The sequence below is a fragment of the Hypomesus transpacificus genome, chromosome 11, assembly GCF_021917145.1.
Source record: "Hypomesus transpacificus isolate Combined female chromosome 11, fHypTra1, whole genome shotgun sequence".
Lineage (NCBI taxonomy): Eukaryota > Metazoa > Chordata > Actinopteri > Osmeriformes > Osmeridae > Hypomesus > Hypomesus transpacificus.
In genome coordinates, this window is record NC_061070.1 from 10,120,037 (window position 1) to 10,141,860 (window position 21,824).

General features: G+C 39.3%; 2 protein-coding genes across 3 annotated transcripts; both read right to left on the reverse strand.

Moving 5' to 3' along the window:
• Positions 1-925: 925 nt before the first annotated feature.
• Positions 926-6,835, reverse strand: kcnk18 (potassium channel, subfamily K, member 18). Its single transcript, XM_047029294.1, has 3 exons — positions 6,474-6,835; positions 6,176-6,319; positions 926-2,600 (listed from the first exon to the last, which is right to left on the reverse strand). Exons 1-3 carry the CDS (start codon positions 6,688-6,690, stop codon positions 1,774-1,776), a joined length of 1,188 nt encoding a protein of 395 aa, XP_046885250.1. The 5' UTR covers positions 6,691-6,835; the 3' UTR covers positions 926-1,773.
• Positions 6,836-10,955: 4,120 nt separating this feature from the next.
• LOC124473524 (cytosolic phospholipase A2 zeta-like) lies at positions 10,956-21,586 on the reverse strand. Of its 2 annotated transcripts, XM_047029043.1 has the most exons (20): positions 21,520-21,586; positions 20,740-20,818; positions 19,934-20,070; positions 19,341-19,478; positions 18,900-18,940; positions 18,771-18,813; positions 16,284-16,329; positions 16,066-16,202; positions 15,788-15,886; positions 15,410-15,444; positions 15,177-15,315; positions 14,869-15,005; positions 13,994-14,216; positions 13,670-13,787; positions 13,125-13,262; positions 12,939-13,046; positions 12,418-12,597; positions 12,079-12,251; positions 11,691-11,877; positions 10,956-11,580 (listed from the first exon to the last, which is right to left on the reverse strand). In XM_047029043.1, the coding sequence occupies exons 1-20, from the start codon at positions 21,577-21,579 to the stop codon at positions 11,321-11,323; spliced, it is 2,478 nt and encodes an 825-aa protein (XP_046884999.1). In that variant the 5' UTR covers positions 21,580-21,586; the 3' UTR covers positions 10,956-11,320. The 2 variants fall into 2 exon arrangements, with proteins under 2 accessions (XP_046884999.1, XP_046885000.1); XM_047029044.1 differs by lacking the exon at positions 16,284-16,329 and having other exon boundaries at positions 16,066-16,218.
• Between the last annotated feature and the right edge of the window lie 238 nt (positions 21,587-21,824).

The following is a 21,824-nucleotide window of genomic DNA, read 5'->3' on the forward strand; positions in this document are numbered from 1 at the left end:
CCACGAGAAAATGAACGAATCACACTCTCTGATACAAGCCCGACAACTCGTTACTTCCAAGTTAGGTTATTAACGATCCGTTCAAAATAAACAAATCGTTCACGAACGATACATCAATAATCGATGCAACATTTTCAGCTATGAAGAACAAGTGAAGTGACGTTCCCTTAACACAGTCCAAGTATGTTGCTATAAACAGATTCATTTTTTTTCCATTGCGACGCAGCTGTTGTACGAATTTAATTCAATTGTGTTTGCATTGTGTTACAATTAATGTGTTATTAGAACAACACGTGATGTATTATTGAAGCTTCGGATGGCGACTGGTTTAGTGTGTCTGCCTAATACCATCAACAATAAACGTTCCACTGCATGAAAGGATTTCAAGATGCAAATAAGCGCCAGGACTTTCTAGTAGGCTAAGTAGCCTATCCTAATTCCTCATATTTCTAAATGTGTAACAGGCTTAGCTATTTGCTCCTGCACTACAGGGAAGTTTTCTTTCAAAAACACACCCACTGCTACTTTCATGTACACAAAGGTACAACAATGTGGGGTCATTGCAAGTGAGAAAGTTAACTTTTTCTCCCTACCACGCAGGCATGGTTGAGACCTGTCCCTCTTGTCAGATACTTTCAGCCTACTTTCATCAGTGGTTTACGAGATTGCTGTAACAGTCAGTCATAAAACCTTGACATGAAGTGGCTTTCCCTGAACTGGGAATTCACTGAAAGTGTCTACAGTTGGACTTATATCCTGGTTGGTTATGTCCCGGTTGGGGCCAAATTTGACTATCCCAGATAATCAAAATATTCTAAATATATACACACTATAAGCATATGCCCACAATAAAAATATACTCAAGATTCCCACGATAAAAATACTCCAACAATGATCCCATACTGATGAGAAGCATTAAAAGTTATTTTCTTTAATCTTTTTATTCTTCATCCATCTTAGCAATTAAGGGATAGAGAGGATCAGTTGGGTATCAGTTAAAGCTTTATACTGAGCCACAGGCTTTGGAAAAGACATCAATGGCTGACACAAACATATAGTTGTTCTAGTAAGTGCAATATGTCTATATGTGAGGATATAAATTATGGCATCAGGTTCTTCTTAATTAAATATTCACAAGCCACACATACATTTGATGGCATTGTGAAAGCAACAAACTGCAAGCAAGAGCATATAAGCTATAAGTTCAGGTGACAACACAATTGTTGGCACAAAGCTATAGATGTTTAGATGTAATATTAGAATGATCAATCCTAGAGGAACAATTTAGTAGAATAAATTAATTGTAGACAAAAAAAGTCAACATTATTATTGTTAGGGTTGGTTGGTTGAGTAACCAGATAAGTGAGGCACAGCAAACAATAAGCTCTAGGAAGATTCGAACACCTGGAAACTCAAAAGAAAATGGAAAGGTCCAACAAGAATGTTATTTTCAACCAACCAACCAACCAACTTACATTGACTATTGCAGCCAAAACTACAAGTATCAAGTAGGTCAACATGAACTCAGCTTTTAAGCCATTGATTGAACATACAGGAAAAAAAGAGCGATAGAACCCCCATTCAAAGAGTCCGTAAAGCCACAGACACGTGTACAATTTCTCATGCTACTGAGGAAGGCTCAAACATCTAATCTAGATTCACCCCAAGCTTCCCATATCCCAAGTCAGTCAACCTTTGACACCAATCTTGAACCCAAATTGGGGAAGCCCTTGAACTTCAAAGCCACCCAGGCCATGTTGAGACCTCTACTGCTCATTCACTTTCCTCTTCCTCATTGCTCTCCACATTTCCCCCTGTGATACGTTGCATGCATTGGCGATAGCAGCTAATGACACGCAACTGGCTCAGCTTGAAGGCCATGGACATTATAGCCATTCCAGCAATGATGAAGAAGGAGGTGAGCATAAAGTACTTGGGGTGGCTGGGCACAATGTCACCAAATCCAATGGTGGTGAGCGTAATGAAGCAGAAGTAAAAGGCATCGAACCGACCTATCTGTGTTTCCCACCTGGGCAAGATGAGGCCTCCGAACAGAATGTAGGTGAACACAACAATGAGGATCAGGACCAGAGGCACATCTAAATGTTCCATGCTCTCCCCTATTCCTGTGAAATCCCAGATGGCAAAGCCCTTGGGCAGAGGAGACATGCGGTTCAACTCGGGGCAAGACATGCTGCGCATCAGTGCTCCCTTTCTGGATAGATTGTCCCTGGCGATGATGCGCTTGAATATCTCAGTGTTGTCTCGCAGCTGGATCGACTTGCGCTTGACATCAGCCTGGGTGTGAAGAACGTGCCGGATGTCCATGGGCTCGTGGACCACCACCTCCTGGTTGAAGATGTAGGTACCATCCTGCATATGAATGTCCCCAGATGTCCCCTGGGCCTGCCTTGGGGACCAGGTGCGGTAGAGGAGAAGCTTGCAGAGGCGGTGCAGGCGGAGATATCCTTCGTATAAAAGCACGGCGAGAATGTCCCCTACATCCGAGATGACCAGCAGCATGAGGGGAATTCCCAGCATGGCATACAGGATGCATACCATTTTCCCAGCCAATGTCACTGGAAAAATCTCTCCATAACCTATAAATGGAGGACAAAGGTTGTGGCATGAGGATAGGTTTGATAGGTGCAAAATCTGCTCCTGGGGATCTATGCTCCCATATGGTTTCAGTCTATTCCTAGTTGTAAAACATGATTCAGCTAACCAAACAGTTTGTTATATGAATCTCCAGAAACAGGTTAGCAAACCCTTGGGTAAAATGTACAAAGACGTAAAATGTTCTCTGAAACATGTGTACAGCTGTTTCTACACAGTTTCTGACTTATTCATCTGTTATATTATTTATCATGGGCGTGGCTCTCTGCCGTCTCCTGTGCTCATCCTACCCCTGGGCCACCCCCCAGACCTGCTCCGGCCCCCGGACCTGCCCTGACCCTGGGTCTTGCCTCCGGGCTGTCCCCCGGACCAGCTCCGACCCCCAATTCTGCCTTGTGGGACATCCAGTGACGTCCCTTCAGAGGGGATACAGTCACGGCCACAGCCCTGCCCCCGTTTTCGGTTTTGCCCTGCCCTAGTGTTTCCCTGTGTCTGTCATTGTCTTTACCTGTGTCTGTCATTGTCTTCACCTGTGTCTGTCATTGTCTTTACCTGTGTCTGTCATTGTTGTCACCCGTGTCTGTCATTGTCTTCACCTGTGTCTGTCGTTGTCTTCACCTGTGTATGTCATTGTCTTCACCTGTGTCTGTCATTGTCTTCACCTGTGTCTGTCATTGTCTTCACCTGTGCCTCGTTCAGTTGTTTCAGTTCTCGTTAGTCTCAGTGTCCACCTGTGTCTTGTTTGGTTCTGTGTAGTTAGGTTCCTGTTTTGTGTCCAGTCTTTGTCTTGTTACCCATTATCAGCATGAGTACCCTGTCTGCTTCCAGTTTTTGAAAATAAACCCTTTGTTCGATACAATGCTTCGTTACTCTCCTGCATTTGGGTTCTTCCCCACCACTCGCCGTGACACATACACACACACAGTCATAATTCCTGCTTTTGTAGTTGGATGATACAAACTTTGTTTAAAGAGAGTGTGACATGGTGACTCTGTGGCCAAAAGGCAAAAAGAAATAGCCTACATAAATAATAACAGTTTACTGGTGTAATTGTATGTTAATGAACCAATGTATCTATAAAGCAATTGATGCTAAAATATGAATAGCTTTTTAAAGAGTGAAAAAAGTTTTATTCATTTTAACCAATAATGAATTATGCCTAATATAGGACCAAATAAGCTCTATGAGGTAGTCTATGACAGTAGTCTTGACTAATGACTTGATGACATAATGGCAAGGTATGCAGCACTTAAATGTACATTACTACTTCTGGTGTATGCATCATTGACCCTCTGTGTATTTGAGATGATGTGATGATGTGTCTTGGAAAACACAGACTGTTACTGTTAGAACCGTGCACTTCAAGTCTTTGATTATCAGCACCATCTAAATGTATGTATATACAGTATATAAACAGATCATTTGGACTTGAACTACAACCAAAGGGCAGCATACAGTACATATCCTACAGTATCATGAATTAACCAAGTGTCTTTGGTGTTAAATATTGACCTCTTCTAGAAAGTTTCTTCCCATCTGCAGCTGGCTTCATTAAGAAGGCCCCAGGTCCCCTGACTGACACTGATTTGACGTTATAGTCTAAAGCTTTACATTGACGGACTTCTTCTGGTTACTGTCTTGCACACTGCACACTACACACTTGCACATCTTCTTGAAACAACATACTGTGAACTTTTGCACATTCCTGCATAACCTGTAAAGCTATTCATTTATTTCAGGAACAGTCATATTGTACATATTTTACAGTATTCTTTATTAGAATTTTGGAGTAACTTATTTTCTGTTTATTTATTTTTTGCATATTACTTACAGTACTTGCTTTATCTTTCTTTATATTTGTCTTTATTTATTGTTATGCACTAACCTACCAAAGCAAATTCCTCATATGTGTAAACTTACTTGGCAATAAACCAGATTCTGACACCTTACTGGTTATTCTTTGCAGTAAAGATCCTGTTCTACAGATTAGTCTTGAATACATCACAATTCATCAGTCTTTCTGTCCCCGTTGAAGATATAAAATACGCCAGTGGCTTGGCCTGCCTCCCAGTCCCAACTTCAATCAGAAGCCATTTCTAGCTACAGTTGTAGCATTAGTGCCTACATTAGTGTAGGTTTACCATCACCAGATACATAGCTTCGTATTACATACAGCGTTGATCTTCTTTCACTGATGTATTGACACAGAGTTAGACACGTTCGGCCGGTCTACACAATTGAAATAGTATGTCCAAAAACATTTCCATGTATTGGTTATCAGAAATGTGGGCTTTCACAAGGACAGAACCCAGCCCACAGCCCTTCCAAGCACTTCATGTGGCCAGGTTTTTACTAAGCGTCTGTGGTGTTGTAGAGTGCATCTTCCTCAGAGTGTTTCTCTCCATGATTTGTGACCATTCAGTCTGCTGAAAAAGCTATTAGCCATTATCTATTATCTAACCTCCAACCACCCAAGCTCTCTGCTCAACTTTAAAGGCCTTCTAAGGTATTACAAGGTGGAACTATTTCCACCATTTAATAAACAACTGTCTTACATAAACCATTGACAGAAAAAGTGTAATATAGTACATTTAGTTTGATAGATTGACTAAACAGTCATCTAATAGTATGTGAAGCCTATCCACTGCATGTAAATATTCCAGAATCACAATTCTTAATGATGAAAAGCTTTTTATCTGATTATTGTAAACCTACACTAATGTAGGCACTAATGCTGAAAGGTCTGAGGTCGATCCTGGAAACTAAAGACCTTTAGTTCATTCATTATTCTATACGATATATACTGTATCCCGTCCTCTGATTGTGGTTCAAGTCCAAATGATCTCATCATCGAGACGGTCCATATTAAGTTAATGCATTTTTCTTAATAGAGACAATGATTCATTTTGTTTAAAAATATTTGATGAGCGTATTGGTCTAGTCTTTGATTGTGATGATGTGAAAACTGATATAAAGTGGATTTTTCTGTAGATATGCCTGGGAGGTACCCCATTTCAGTCAGACATACTTGCCCATTACTGCATTTTTGTGCCTGAAAATGTATTTTCCTTCTTATACAGCACATGTACACTTAATGTATCCCCTTTGGGTGTGTTTAATAAACACTAACACAGGCCGAATCCTAACCGTATTTTTAAGGTCAAAATATATGTAGGCCTACTGAAATACATACTAATCCAAAAATATTCATCAACAGTTTAGGAATAATTACTTATTTGAAATTGAAAGGTAATGATTTTAAGAGCAAGAGCATGTTTAAATCTTCAGTGCTTACAAGCATTAAATGTTGTTTGATCACATGGTTGACTGCTTAGGTCTACATTAAATGACGGAAAGAACATGTGTCCTTCTTTACTGCCTGGCAACACCACACACAGAAAACTTAAAGCAAAAATGAAAGCAAAAGGAAACATTTTTTTATTTAGCCTATCCAATAGTGTCCAAGGCAACCTACCTTATTGGATGAAATAATATGCTTATCTGATTTGAGTTTGAAGTTTACAAGTTTTAGACAGCTGGGCTGACAGTTGAAACTTACCAACAGTTGTAAAAACAGTGCAACAGAAGAACAAGGATCCAAAAAATGTCCATCTGTTGGGATGCTGAAGCCAAGTAGACTTAAAATCATTTCTGATTTTCATCTCTACTGTTTCCACTTCTTCTTTGGTACAAGACGAATTATCTTGAATAGAAAAGCGTAGAAAATCTATATTAATAAATACAGTGTATAATTGAAGCCTAGTAGGCTACAAGGCTACCTATATTGTGTAGCCTACTACATTTTATAGCCAGGCCTACTGTTCAAATTTGCAATATAGTAAAATGAGAGATTTTACCTGACCGGTTCAACCTTACTATGTCACATAAAAAATTATGATAATCTTCTTCTCCTGTGGGCGTACTGTTCCCCTCGACATACATGAATAATATGGCGCCCAATGCGGCATATCCAATTAGTGAAACTATGAGAAAAGCATGAGGAAACACTTTCCAGAGTCTAGCAACACATTTGGACCTTTCTTCCGAATATCGATTGTTTTTTGCCAAAGACATGTTCCGGTCTTAATTGAGCTCGCGTGTTGTTAACTTTTGAATAGGCTACATAGACTGCATTGTAATCCTATCAAATCAGCCAGAACAGTCGAAGATTAACCAAGCATGAGACTGTGTAAAACGCAGACCGCACCATCACTTCAGAGCAAACACTGACCCTCCCTACTCCCCTTCTCGTGTGATAGCCTACTTCTCATCATCTTGGTAAATACGCTGTCAATTTGAATCAACCATTGGTGAATAAAGCATCTCACTTCACGTACAACGCGTTTTTGTTTGTAAAAAAATAATTGCTTTTAAATTTGTGTCATGTTGATTGCTTTAGAATGTCTTAGCTAGGATTTTTTTTTGGTCTAGAGTAGGGGAGACCGGGGCTGGTTGTCACACGGGTTGGTTGTCACAAGCTCATTACAGCTAGCCTGACGTTGTCATACTCATAATTCTAGTCAGAATATGAGTCTGAAAACTCTCCGTTGGGCTGTGACTACCGGGCGTGTTTCAACCGAACTCGTAAAACAAATGCCTCTTCGCTCAATTGGATAGACCTACAACCAATCAGAGCAACGTAATATGTTGTTTGTTGAAAACGAATCAAACCCAAGCGCTCTTTCGTATTTGGGTATCGAAGCATGTAGCATAGGCTACGTATGCAAAAGCATAAATTGCAGTGTTAAACGTAAACATCGATAGCCAAACAACTAGTCCACGTAACTCTGTCATTGTCATGAAATTAATCGTTTTGATTGGAAGGAAAGAGGAAACATTAATGTTGACAATTCAGAGTCATTACACTAGCCTACTCTTTATTTTAATCAGGGTCATTCCTATGAAATAATCCTAGATCTGCTGTTAACGTTTCACAATATAAGTAGGCTAGCCTATGCGCACGCTAAAAACGCAGTTGAAGGAAGCAGGACTTTTCAGAAGAGACTAGTCCACTACAGAAGAATGAAATGCCACAATGACAGAGTAACGTGGACCAGTATAGTTGTTTGGCTATCGATTTATACATTTAACACGAAATACTTTTGCCTAAGTAGCCTACTATTTGCTACATTCTTCGATAGCCAAACAAATGTTCTGGTGCACTTAACTCTGCCAGGCTATTGCATTTTGTACTTCTGTCGATCAATTTCTTATTTCTTGTTAGTTAGCCTACTGCATCCAATCAGCGCTAAAGTGTAGTATCTACCCTTTCCGTTCAGAGTTAATGTAATGTGTTTTTGAGTTAATGTACTGTCGTTTTCCATTTGGGGGAGCGCGTTTTTGTATTGGGGGGAGGTGAACAAGTCATCCGATTTGGGGGAAGTTGACTCGTATTGGGGGGGGGGAGCGCGTTTTTGTATTGGGGTGAGGTGAACAAGTCATCCTATTTGGGGGGAGTTGACTCGTATTGGGGGGGGAGCGCATTTTTGTATTGGGGGGAGGTGAACAAGTCATCCGATTTGGGGGGAGTTGACTCGTATTGGGGGGGAGTATTTTCATTTGGGGGATGTACTCATATTAGGGGGTGTGGTTTGCACTTCAGGGCCACCGTACACAAGAGTAAAAAAAACAAATTTCATGGGTAATAGTAACTATTTATTAGCATAAACATTTTTCTGTAACTTTGTACGTTTAACTTATCTCTATTTTGTAACTTTTGTTTAAGAGTAAAAGGGAATAGCTAGACTTTCAGAGGGCCTACATTCATCAGATGCTAGGTCAAGTCATGTGGTTGCTGGCTAAACATTTAGCTCAAGAGTTCAGATGGGGTTGGTTGTTACACTGGTATGGGGGTTCGTTGTCACAGTTTAAATATACAGCAATGTTTGTTACAAAAGTGTTTTACATTTTATCGTTCATGATTCCTTTTACTGATGGATAATGATTTATTTTATGTATTGCTTTTTTTTAAACCTTAAAGTCCCATGACATGAACATTTCACTTTAGGAGGTTATTTAACACTAATGAGTTCCCCTAGCCTGCCTTTGGTCCCCCCAGTGGTTAGACATGTTAATAGGTGAAAACCAAACCCTGGGTATTCTTGTCCGCCTTTGAGAAAATGAAAGCTCAAACACTGAAAATGTTCCTCTTATGTCGTCATAAGAGGAAAGGTTACCTCCCCTTTCTCTGCTTTGCCCGCCCAGAGAATTAGGCCCGCCAATGAGAAAATGGGCTACAACCTGCGAACGCAATATTTTTTTCCCTCGAGAGACAACATGGCTTGCAAATTACGGAAGAATGGCATTTTGCCCTGCCTTTCTCCTCCTCATAGCATTTAAAGCTACAGACTCAGAAATGCCAATTCCATTGCCTGTAGGAGATTTACCCTTGTATATGGGTTTCAGTCATAGATCTTTCACCGCCAAACAGAGAAAAACTCTTCAATTTGGTTGAGGAAGGGGCTGTATGGTGGAAGGTAAACATTTACAGTAAAAAATGCTGGTTGATATTGAACTTTTCTTGTACATAGACTGGTGCTGTCAAACGATTAAAATATGTAATCGTTAATTGCTATCGCTCGTAGTTGTGTTTACTGTTTGCCCCCTGTGTTAACCATTTTGCAGCACAAGTGCATCTCAGTGCAAAATGTGTTTAGTGAATGAGAATGTGTTTAGAGTTTTGCCAAAAGAGTGTCTTAATTGACTAATTGGTTTAGTTCACTGAACATTTTACTCAGAGAATGGGGTTTAGTGTTTTAGCAATTGTGAAAAACTGTAATGCTTCATTAAATATGGGAAACCAAATGAATCAGCCATATGGATAAAACATTAATAATTATTTCCATAATAAAGCATTATCTATTGAAAAAAAAGCACTTGCATCATATCTCTTGAATTATACAGTTCAATCAAATTCTACAAATACATTCCCCATGATTATTGCAACTGTACAAGCACTGTAGAACAATATACTTTTAAATAAGACGGCACATATTTAACTCAAGTAAAAGAAAGTGGGACTCCTATCCTGAAGACCACTTACTTGTCAGGTGTTAGGTCTGGTTCATGTCAATGGTATAAACATTTAGTTGACATCACAGCTTGCATATACAAAGACCTGTGTGTCCCTGCGATTTAACAAGCAAGTTATGGCAACATTCAGGCCACTCACTCTGGAATGACATAATTTCTGTCTTTCCACAGCTATTACTCTTATGAGCCTTTTAACAAGACGTGATCTTATTACTCTAGTTTGATTTCAGATGTGGTGCTACATGATGTAGTATGGTAAGCTCTCAAAGCCAGGCACATCTACAGCAAGTCAACCTATTTTAAGGTGTTTATGCTTGAGCTTAGTTGTCATGGTTGAGTTGGGGCAGGGCCCAAGGATGGAACCAAGGGGAGAAAAAAAAACATCACTGGTGTGGTAAGTCAACTTTATGTTCTGTGTACAGTCTACATCAGATTCAATGTGGTCTTAAACCATAAGGATTTACAGTAAATGTACTAAACAAATGTGTCTCCAGCATTGCAAACCCACATGGTTAGGGGAATTCTATGTAAACACTACATTAGAGTAGTTCACTTTACTTTCATCATGAGGAGTTAGGCTAATTAGATTTGAATGATTCATATAGTAATGTGTATCCAACTCGAAACCATTAGAGCAATTTAGAGGTCTTAAGACAGACTGAAGGGTGAACCACTCAGGGCGTGACATTTCTAACTCTCATTTGATCTGGGATGGGTGCCAAGTGTCCCATCAAAAGAACTGTGTGGTAAAAGTAAATTAGTAAACAAACCTTCTCATGAGTGATGGTCTGCTTAAATCTCTATTGTTAAGCATGCCTTGGGTTTTCAAATGCTGATTAAGATTTGCTGTGTGGAAAGTATTGTATTGAAACATCAATGTCTTGGTGTTTATTAGGCTTATCTTACTTCAATAAGATCAACCGGAAGGAGTTAAAGATTTGGCAAACAACCAAAACTATTCCATAAAGGAAGAGAGGTCAACTGAACAGTGTACTTACCTTAACCAAATATGCTGGAATTACAGTTATTTGAGGATATAGGTTAAATCAGATGTTGGGTTCAGATGGCTGAGTTGTAAGGGAAATGGGCTATTAATCAGAAAGTTGCCGGTTTGCCGTGCAAAATGATGTTGTGTCCTTGGGCAAGGCATTTCACCCTACTTGCCTTGGGGGAATGTACTTGTACTGTAAGATGCTGTGGATAAGAGTGTCTGTTAAATGACTACATGTAAATCAGAGCAAGAATGGTCAACTTTAAAATGAAATATTTAATAACATTGCAAGTGAATGAAATCAATTACAAGGCAAACATGTTACAAAGATTAAGGTTTTAAATCTTACCTACTCTACCACGATTATTGTAAAATCAGAAAAATAAATCAAGAAGTGAGCAAGGAGAAGGAGCTGAGGAGAAATTCTCAGGAGATCAAGACTCCCCTTTGTTGCTTCACAACTCTCTTTATACCCAACTATTATTTGTGGAACAACCAATCAGACCACATCTTGACCCTTTCTCATCAACATATGACTACCAATGCGACGGTAAGTTACACAATGTGGTGTGAGACCCATCAAGCAGAGACTCCGTCCAGCAACACCCAAGGTGGGGGGCACGGTGACACCCAGCCTTACAAACTATGTTGAATTTAATTCTTAGCGGAATAACCAAATCCTTATATAATACAATTTTTTATTAATGTTTCTTTTTTTTCTTGACCGGCTTCTTCCTTCACAGGCCCTGCCCTCTCTTGGGAACTGCGAAGAGCCTTCACGATCGCATCCTTGTTGTTGACAACATTGTAGGTGGTGAGATCCACCAGTGACCTGTAGTCCTTCACAGAGTAGGTCAGGTTGGAGGTCTTGTAGGGAGAAGAGTCAGAGCTAACATCAACTTTCCCCGCCTCCATCTCCTCCTCACCTTTCCGTGGTTGACCTGTCAAGTATCAACAAAGTACATACAAATGATGTCTTACTGTTTTAAGACAACAAAGGGAATGACAACTTTCACAGAATGTAGTCCTGGCATCCTCAGAGAGCACTTACCAGGAGCCTTGAACTCTCGATACGAAACATTGACAAGGGGCATGTGCAGCAGGATGGGAGCCTTTGGGTTCTCTTTGTCTTCAAAGACGTAGAGCTCTCTCACAGGCTCAGCCTGGAGCTTGCTGAAGTCAATGTGGGGGAAGGGTATCTTGTGGTCTTCACAGTAATCCTGTGTCAGTTTAATAACCTTAGATAGAACAAAATCATCTTAATATGGACTACCGATTTATAGTAGCAGTGGACAACCAGATCATTCAGGCACTTTCAGATAGGGGTTCATAGCCAGTCAAATACTACCTCCTACCTAGACTATGCAAATAGCTAAATTATACAATTCTGCTAATTACCCTAGGCATAATTCTAAAATGGCTGCTCCCTTACTATTTACCTGTAAAACATCCTGCGGATCCCATGAGTAGCTTAAAGACAGGATGACATCTACACCCCTCTGGGGACGCAACACTGGAGGGCAACCAATGTTTATTGCATGGCCAGCATCAACTAGGTGCAGTTTGGAGTCAGCTGGTGTTAGGTTGTTTGGGAAGGCATCAGGGTGGCTATCTACACATGGAAGGCCAGAAAGTACAGTGATATGAGTCATTTTATGTCCCAGATTCTGTTTTAGCCAACCGTAAAATCATTTTTTTTTTGCAGAATCAGAAACAACAAAACACTAAGGTATTTAAATACATTTTCACAGTGTTTATGAAAGATTATAGCAAGTCACCTTTCCAGGCTTTAAAGTTTGAGTTTTTGTTATAATTGTAATGCATGAAGAATCCACGCATAAAGTTGTATATCTCAGTGATGACTGGTCGGCTCTTGAAAAAGCTGGAAATCATGCTGGCTGTGCTGGTGACTGGCGTGAAGAGATATGTGTCCAGGGTTATTGTCTCATTGTCTGCTTCTATGTGGGAGAAGTTTGGGAGAAGTTGATGGAGAGCAGATGAAAAGCAATTGAAGCAAACACTGTGGCTAATCACTCATCACTATCAGGACTGTGGTGTAGCTAAGGAGATGCACACCTTGGAATTCCTTCTAAACTAAGCAAAATATGTGGATGAAACAATGTTTTCTGTTGCATTATTACATTTTATCATTTTAGCAGATGCTCTTATCCAGAGCGACTTACAGTAAATGCATTATTGCTATTTTAGTCTATCAGTCTATCTACAGCATGTCATAATGCTGCATTTTTACCCACAAACTTCTATTCAACCACTATGTTGAAGAGAAATAGGTCGTTACCTATGTTGCTCACATTCTCCCCCAGCCATGGGCTCCAGGAAGGTGGCATTCCTGTGAAAGCTGTCCACAGCTGAGTCAGGCTCAGAGAAAAAACACTGCTCCATAGTCCTGTCAACGGACAGACAGAGAAGATGATAAATACTCTGATACACGCGTGCAAATATGCATAGATGTACAAAAACACACCTATCAGATAGGGGAGACGTGTCTCTGGAAGCTTCTTGATCATGTGACCTAGGTAGAATTCACTGCCAAAATCTTCAGCACGGACAAAAGCCCCATACTTTGGAATCCCCACTTCATATGGCGTGAACTCACACCATTCTGACAGGAAAGGAAGAAATGATATAGAAAGGTATGAAACACAAATGTGAAGCATAAATCACATCTAATATACATATGACGTGCTGTATTTATATTTCTTAGATACACTAAATAAAGTCAAACCTTTTAACCTTGTAAGACCCCTGGACGTCACTTTTCTCTAAATGCTCATTTCTTTTTTTTGAAAGACCACATTTATCCAATGGAATTGCAAGGCAAGACAATAGGACCCATTGGCTATGTGAATGTAGTCTTTCAACAACATTTTTCATTTGCAAATGTGTTTTTTGGAGAGCTAAAAGTGATGTTGTAATTTTAAACCAGGTCTTACAGGGTTAAAGATTTAGAAAGACCCTTTAACAATAGAAAACCAGAAGCTGCTTTAGCTGAATAGAAGCTTTAATGACCTTTCTCAGCTGTAGTGCCTTTCCTTCCTTCCTTCATATTGACAGCAGTGTAGATGGGGAGGGGGTTTTGGCCCTTTGAGACTGCCCTCTGCTGCTCAGACAGAGTATGGCTGTTTTTCTTTTAACAAACAGTGGAGTATTTAACACGTACTTTAGGCTGGAAAAAAAATTCAAGGGACACTTGAAAAATAATCTTTTGTACATAGTGGGGTCCAGCATAGGTGCACGACAATGACATTTCTGTGTCCAAGCAATTAAATAACTTTTACCCCTGATTTGCACTGTAACAGAGAGGTGTTGTGTAGTATCATGAGTGTACTATACCTTCCCATGGGTCAACTGCTCAATGACCAATCCCCACATGTCTATGAGTGACACCGGGTGTCCATCCTGCTCTCTCTTCCCAGTTTCAGTGTTGTAGTACTGCAGTTTCTCCAAGGTGAAGGCACTAAGAGCACTCTTTGTGATCTCCTTCTCCAGTTCAGCAATTGCCTTTTCCATGTCACAATGGGACCAATCATCTTGCTCGTTTAATTTGGCCATGGCCCTGTCAAAAAAGAATTTTATGGATGCGTTCATAGTTATGCTTTGTGGTTTGGTAGACTTTTCCGATCAAAATTCCCAAAAGTGCTAATATTTCTGCCATATCACAAGCGCAAAGCCCGTACACCTTTACACTGCAAATACCCCACCACTGACTATTAGGTAGTTTTCATGTTAGATTTACCTAAAATATGTAGCATTTGGGGTAACTATTTAGCACACACAGCTAGTTTAGAATTGACTTAGTGTTTTACGTCACTTCGCTTTTACTTTCAGATAAATATAAATGACCCTCCATAGAATGAAAGTGGTGAAGTCATCTGCTAGTCATTCTAGCATAATCTTGATGAATGGCATTTATAACTGTTAGAGCCAACGGAACGGATTACATGTAAGGTTATGCCTGTGTCATCACCAGCCTAACTAACTTGCCACTAGGCCTTTCAGGGATTGTCAAGTTTGAAATGTAAAAATGACCCAGAAACAGGGATGTGGCTCTGTGGTTAATTGTTTTGAGACCTCTTCTTTTTTTAAATCCGGAATGACTGGATTTTCAAGTCACTTTGCATTGTTAAAGATCATGTGTTTCAATAACATAGACCTGTTAGAACACGTTTGTAAGGAGCCACTTAAAGAGTGGTAATCCCCATACTCACCAGGTAGAACCAGACACTCCAGTAATATAAGTCACAGTGTCCAGAAGGCCAATTCTCTGTAGGCCCCTCAGGCTCCCATACATGCCAGTCATAGCTCTAGTCCCGCCCCCTGAGGCCACAACAGCTATTACAGGTACCTAGGGAGGAAGATAAATGAGCAGCACTTGGGCAATCGTTGGGCCTGAGACGCAGTAGTAAGACATATACTTAAAGAACATCTGATAGACTTGTAACTGATTATTGTTGTCATTGTTACAGTTTCAAATGAAAGTTAATGTGACCTCACAGGAAATGTATTTTCAGAGTACCTTTTTAAGTGTACATGAAGAGTTATGCTTCAACACTTTCTTTAAGGCCTGATCCACCACCACTCTTCTCTGCTTCAGGAACTTCTCCTCTTGGGGTGAAAGGTTGTAATCCAAACGAACTTGAAAATCTGTCTCTGGGCTGTAAATAACATATTGTGTGTACACATAAGCATACATATTTGTCATATATAGAATGGAAAACATTGACACAAATGCATGCAATGCACATTTACCGGTCCTCCATTTTCAAAAGTAAGTCCAGCTTTTCCTGTGTTGGACAACATTCAATGTCAATGAGATGAATTGGAATGTCGCATGCTTTTGTTTGGATCCTTCTAGTTGTAGCGGTTGGGTATTCCTCGTGCGTTGTGTATAGATGACACCAGTTATAAGTAATAGTCGTGGTTTTGCTCCATGAGAGGGCTTAGAATGGTCGTCCCTTGCTGGTATCGAACCCGCCACCTCTGGCATCCCAAGCGCGACCACTACCAACAACGCCAAAGAAAAGCTGGGTTTTTTGACGCGGGTGGCGTATTATATACTTGAGTTAGTTTAACCTGCTACATAGGCCCTACACAATTTAACAAGTGCTTATTAAGTACCTACTGTACCTCTCCAAAGGGAATAGACACTTTAACTTGGTCTTTGACTGGCATTTTCATAAGCTGAACAGCATTTGCTGAACTGCCATTCGTGCTGTCCAGCTGATTCTGGGGATTTTGGGAGAACAGATGTTCAACAGAAAACACATATGAACATCATATATTTAAACTAAATGCAGATTCTATAGAACACTGAATCAAGGAATGTAATATTTCCTGTACAACTAATTGTAGTTCATGTTGTAGCTGATGAGTAGCCAGATGAAAGATGGAAAAAGTCAACTCACTATCTTGAGTTCTGTCTCCAGATCTCTGTTCACATAGAACCGCAAGGTTTTTGCAAGCTCTGTAGTTTGTTCTGAACTGGCCATATTTTGATCTTCATTATATGCTCCTGATAGACTCAAAACCAAGTCTGGTTTCACTGTAAAAACACAAGACTGTCACAGAACCATGAACAACTAACTAACTGACAGAAATGTTGCAACTATGACCCTCTACTCACAGTTTTTGTTGATCAAACTAACATCCACAGCAGTGAGTGGGGCAGCCTAGGATAAAACATTTAGCAAATTTCTGATAAAATAACTTACAAAAAAAGTTACAAACAAAAAACTAACAAGAATCTAATGATTACAGTGATAAAAATGTTAAAACATAATATAAATGTGGTACTGTTAACATACATACGTACAGTGAATACAGAAATACAGTGTCACAAACTGATCAGGGGTGCGTTTCCCGAAAGCATCGTAAGCCTAAGTTGATCGTAGAGTCCATCGTACGATGGATCTTAGTTGTACGGGCCGTTTCCCGAAACCATCGTAGCTAAAGAGGCACTTGAAAATCGTCGTAGATCAACGAGAGCTCCAGACCAGTTGTAGATCGCTAAGTGCATCGTAGCACAGAGACTCAGTGGAGACACGCGTAGGCCGACCATGAAAACTACATTAAACTCATGCTGAAAGTTAATTCCGATGGAAAATAAGATTTTTTTGGTCCTCTTTTTACACCAGTTACGCTGGAACTGGGATATTTCTTAGTGAACCATACAAGTTTAACTGCCGAAAAAATATCAGAATCCGGTTTATCCTCAAGTAAATTTAGGTTACACAAAATAATTTGATTTAGTGGGTTTGGCGCATGCAATGAAGGTAGGCCTATTTAAAAAACAAATGTCAGTCTTATTCAAAATACTATAACATTGAAATATGGCTGTTGTAATGTGCAATAGAAACTAGAAATGCATTAACGTAACGCTTTTACGAGTACAATAACACAACAACAATTGAACATTGAAGATGTTTATTAGAATTGTAGGGCTGGTAGCACGCCAAGCCCGGTGGATGAAGAGGCTGGTGGCAGAGCCGAGCCTGATGTTAGGAGATGGTGGCGCCCAGGAAATGGAAAGACTCCACAGGGTTGACTAGGAAGTCACACAAGGTGAAGGGGCTGGGAGGGAGTGAAAACTCGTACGAAAATTATAAAAGCCATTGAAGATAGCCTAAGTCCTGCACTGCAGACTTGTCCCCTCTGATATGGGGAATTGGATGTGGTCTGAGATGTGGCAAAGTAATGCAGTTGTGACAGCCTGCACAGATCTTGACACTGAGGCCTTGGCGAGCCCATGTCCATCTCCAATAACCTCCAGAAAACTGCCAATGGCATAGAACCTTAACACTGCCAGTATTTGGGTTACAGGGGTCAGTGCAAAGGACCTCCTTGTTAGCCTCTGCAGGTCTGCTTCTATGTGGTTCAGGAGCATCATGATATCATGATATCATCTGACATATCTTACACTCATAATGAGTATAATTGATCAACCATCAATTAAAGTAGAGTTGATTATTCATGTCAGAAACAATGATTCCATGTTGAAGACATGGGGTATTCATTACTTATGTGTTTCTCATTTGTCACAATGTCATTTGTGGCCAATATGTGATAATTATGAGATTGCAAACATGGTCTTGGGAAGCTGTTGGCCTATGCAAGATTGTAGATATAGTCAGCACTAGAATATAAGACAGTAAATATGTTGGATTGAGATGCTTGTATTTGTACATTGAATTGTTTAGGATGCTAGCTGGGACATGCCATGTGTGATACCATTCATATGCATGGGTTTTAACCTTGTAGTTCAATCAAGTAGTAAATATAGGACTCATATATATATGCCTATGGAAAGTGGAGTACCAAGAAGAGTTAAAAACCAAGGCACAAGTAATTTGAGAAATAGTTGTTTTATGGGAGTTTGTTCTCCCTGCTCCTGCTCCTCACATGGATCTATAAGGTAAACATGTAAGGATTGGACAGGCAACACTGAATATATGATACAATACACAATTCAGCCTTTACTTAATTTAAATAAACATTGTATGCTTTAGGCTATAAGGTAACCTAAATGTGACACTACCTTGTTGATTGGGCAAAAGAATAGGCACAGAAATGGAGGGCCTTGTGAACTTCATCTCTTCATACAAAAGCTTCCTCACCTCAATTTGGAGACGAGCCCACTTAATTTCCAAGACCTCCTATTGGTATTTTGCATCCTGTGTCGCTGATGGCAAGGTCCTAACACCGGTGTAAACTCAGATGCAGCATAGTTTGCACGTTCACCTTATTGTCTTTACCTTCATGTAGCATCACATTGAAAAGTACTCAAATAAGTAGCCTGTAATAAATGTAAAGTTTTCTGTAGCTACAGAAAATATTTTTTTGTGTACCGTAATTCGTCAAATATTTTGGTTAACGTTTTAATTTTAAAGTCTTCAAGTTGCGTCAGAAGAATCACATTTCAGTACAATGGACAGCGTCTTGTTAAGTGCAACTTAAGAGATACGTACGATGGTTCTCCTTACGAGCATGTTCGGGAAACGCACGTAAGAAATAACGATGGATCGTTATTTCATCGTAGAGAACCCTCGTAACAGCTACGATCCATCGTTATCGGGAAACGCACCCCAGGTCATTGGCATGCCACAATACTTACCAATAGGACTCCGTTTGAAATATATTTACAAGGAGGATCACCACTGCACACAAAAAAGAAGAAATATCTTGTAATGGATTTTTGCATGAATTTTGACATATTGCATCATTTAGTCAGTATGCCACATACCACTGAAGCAGCTGAAATTCCATCCACAGTTCATCATTCGTCTGAAAGAAATAGAGCATGCGGGAGTCAGATGGCTGAGCGGTGAGGGAGTCGGGCTAGTAATCAGAAGGTTGTTGGATCGATTCCCCGCCGTGCCAAATGACGTTGTGTCCTTGGGCAAGGCACTTCACCCTACTTGCCTCGGGGGGAATGTCCCTGTACTTACTGTAAGTCGCTCTGGTGAGCGTCTGCTAAATTACTAAATGTAAAATGTAAATCCAACCCAGACTAAGAATACAGTACATCCAAATATTGATTTCATCTTTTTAATAAAGTTTATTTGAGTGAAATACAGTATGTGAGAATACAAACTTTTTAATTGCATAAAATGAAGTTATATGCTACCAAATACTTCCAAGGTCTAAAATATTCCTGAAAGTTTCAGAAAGGCCTATTATTCACCTGTGAGTCTCTGTTGAAGACTTTAATTTCCTTCACTCCTGGTACGAGGTTGTTGATGTCAAATAACACAACTAAACACAAGTCATCACCATCTACGACCATCATGTCCTCATCATACAGTCTAATCTCCAGGATGTTCTGAAAAAAAAATGTTTTATATGTTATTCTTTCCATATTTGTTATTAATTTACAAATAATAATATGATCTCATTTATAGAAACTAGCCTAACTAGACCAACTTATAGTCAAGCAATTTACATCCATCCATCGTCAACCGCTTATCCGGAGTCGGGTCGCAGGAGGAGCAGCTCCAGCAATTTACATTAAATGTGTCACATGTGCTTGAGTAAATATACTCAGTGGCCTCCTTTTCCAGGCATAACATCACATCACAGAATAACTTGTAACAGGTTTTTGATACCAACTGGCCTTCACATGGTGTTAAATATCATGTACCATATGAGTTTGAATGATCAGTTATGGTAAGAAAACGTTACTGATCTTTCTTTTGTTCACTGTGTCTGATCCGATGTTGTATGATCATAGAATCATGCTCTGACTGCTGCTTGACCAAAAATGATAACATGACTTACCTTTACACAAGTCTGGACCCTAAAGTCGAAAGTTTCATTCCACTCCGGGGTGCTACTATTGTCTACAGTCTTGGTACGGTGAATATTCGAAGAGGCCGTGGGCAGATGTAAAGTGACATAGCAGTCGGACTTTGACCCTATACAAAAACACAAGAGAAGCCATTATGTATTGATATATGGAGAGATTGTACCAGCAAAGAACACGGATGTCAATTGATTTTTTCACTTACAAAAAGCATAATATTTATCGGTAACACTTTAGATGAGCTCACCAAATTCATAATTTATTAACCAATTTGTTACCTATTAATTAACGGTTTGTTCACCCATTAGTTATTTATTGTTTATACAAAATGTATCATTAGTAAAGCATTTGTTCACACAGTTAGGGTTCGGGTTTAGGGCTAGGGTTTAGGTTTAGGGTTTAAGTTTTGGTTAGGGTTTAGCTTTACTAATGCTTTACTAATGATACATTTTGTATGAACAACAAATAATTAATGGTGAACAAACCGTTAACTAACAAGTAACAAATTGGTTAGAGCTCATCTAAAGTGTTACCTATTCATCTATTTAATATACATTCACAAAAATATAATTGAGAACCCTGAGCATAAACTCAGCAGTATTTCAATTAATACTACAGCAACAATCCTAAAGAGTCAACAGTAAATTCTGTGCCAACATGCCTTCATGCCCATAACCATCCATTCTGTTTAGAATTCCCCCAAGTTAAATGTAGTTTGACGATAATAATATTCCTTTATTTAGTTTGCTTAAACATTTGTGAATGTTTAGAGGACACTTACAATAATCACGGGAATAGCTGGTCTTTGCTCCAAGAAGAGTAACCTTCAGATTTGAGTAGGACCCTGTAGGACTCTTGTTCTGTTGAGGCCAAAAAAAGGTTACAGAATATTCCAAAATACCCTTAAATATATACCCAGTAATATAAACAAATGAGGGATGAAGGAAAGTCTATCAATGTCAATAGTGTGTATCATACTTTGTCAATCATCATAATTTGCAAGTGTTGGATTTTTATTTCTATGTAAGCCTTATCCTACTTTTTAGTTTTAAGATTTTTCCTAAAATAAGTACGTTTTAAAGATAAGAGTATAAATTAAAAAAAAGAAATAAGTTTGCTAGATAAGAGTTCAAATGCAACCACAGGCAAACTCATCAACAAAGCCAAAACGCTCACCAAGCCTCTCACACAAATACTTCCGCAAGAACAGAATTTAATCTCCACCGATTGCTCTTTTATTCTTAATAACAATGTATATACTAGTAATATCCAAGTATTATTTGTAGTATCTCAGAATTGTCAGCAGAAAAAGTCAAACAAATAATTCTTAATATTGTCAATTAAGATACCTATAATGCCCTTAGAAACAACCTTACAATGAGCACCTGCAATTCGTTCTTATGTTGCCTTTATTATTACATTCTCGAAACAAATAATTATTTGTATTTCTCAATTAAGCTACACAAGAAATAGCTCTAGAACATATAGGCTACCTGTTCATTTTTGGTTACCTTGTATTACTAAAACAACTGCCTGACTGTCTGTCTGAAGAATAACCTACTTTTTGCATGATTCCTCCTTTTCGGTTTCCAAGTTCTTGCAGATCTATCAGCTCGTGCATAGACCTGCCCTGTATATCTTGTTTACTGGCTGAAGGTGTGGTCTCGATTTTTTTGAAAGGGGCGTGTTATTTTATACTAGTTGTTAATTTATCTCTTTCTTAACTTCAACAAATACTATGTTCTTATGTTCAAATGTAGCAATAATCCAACTAGCATTACCTAATGTAAATTTACTATACAAACTAAGGTAAGGTAATAAAAATAAAATATTGTATCATATATCATAGGCCTATTACAAAACAAA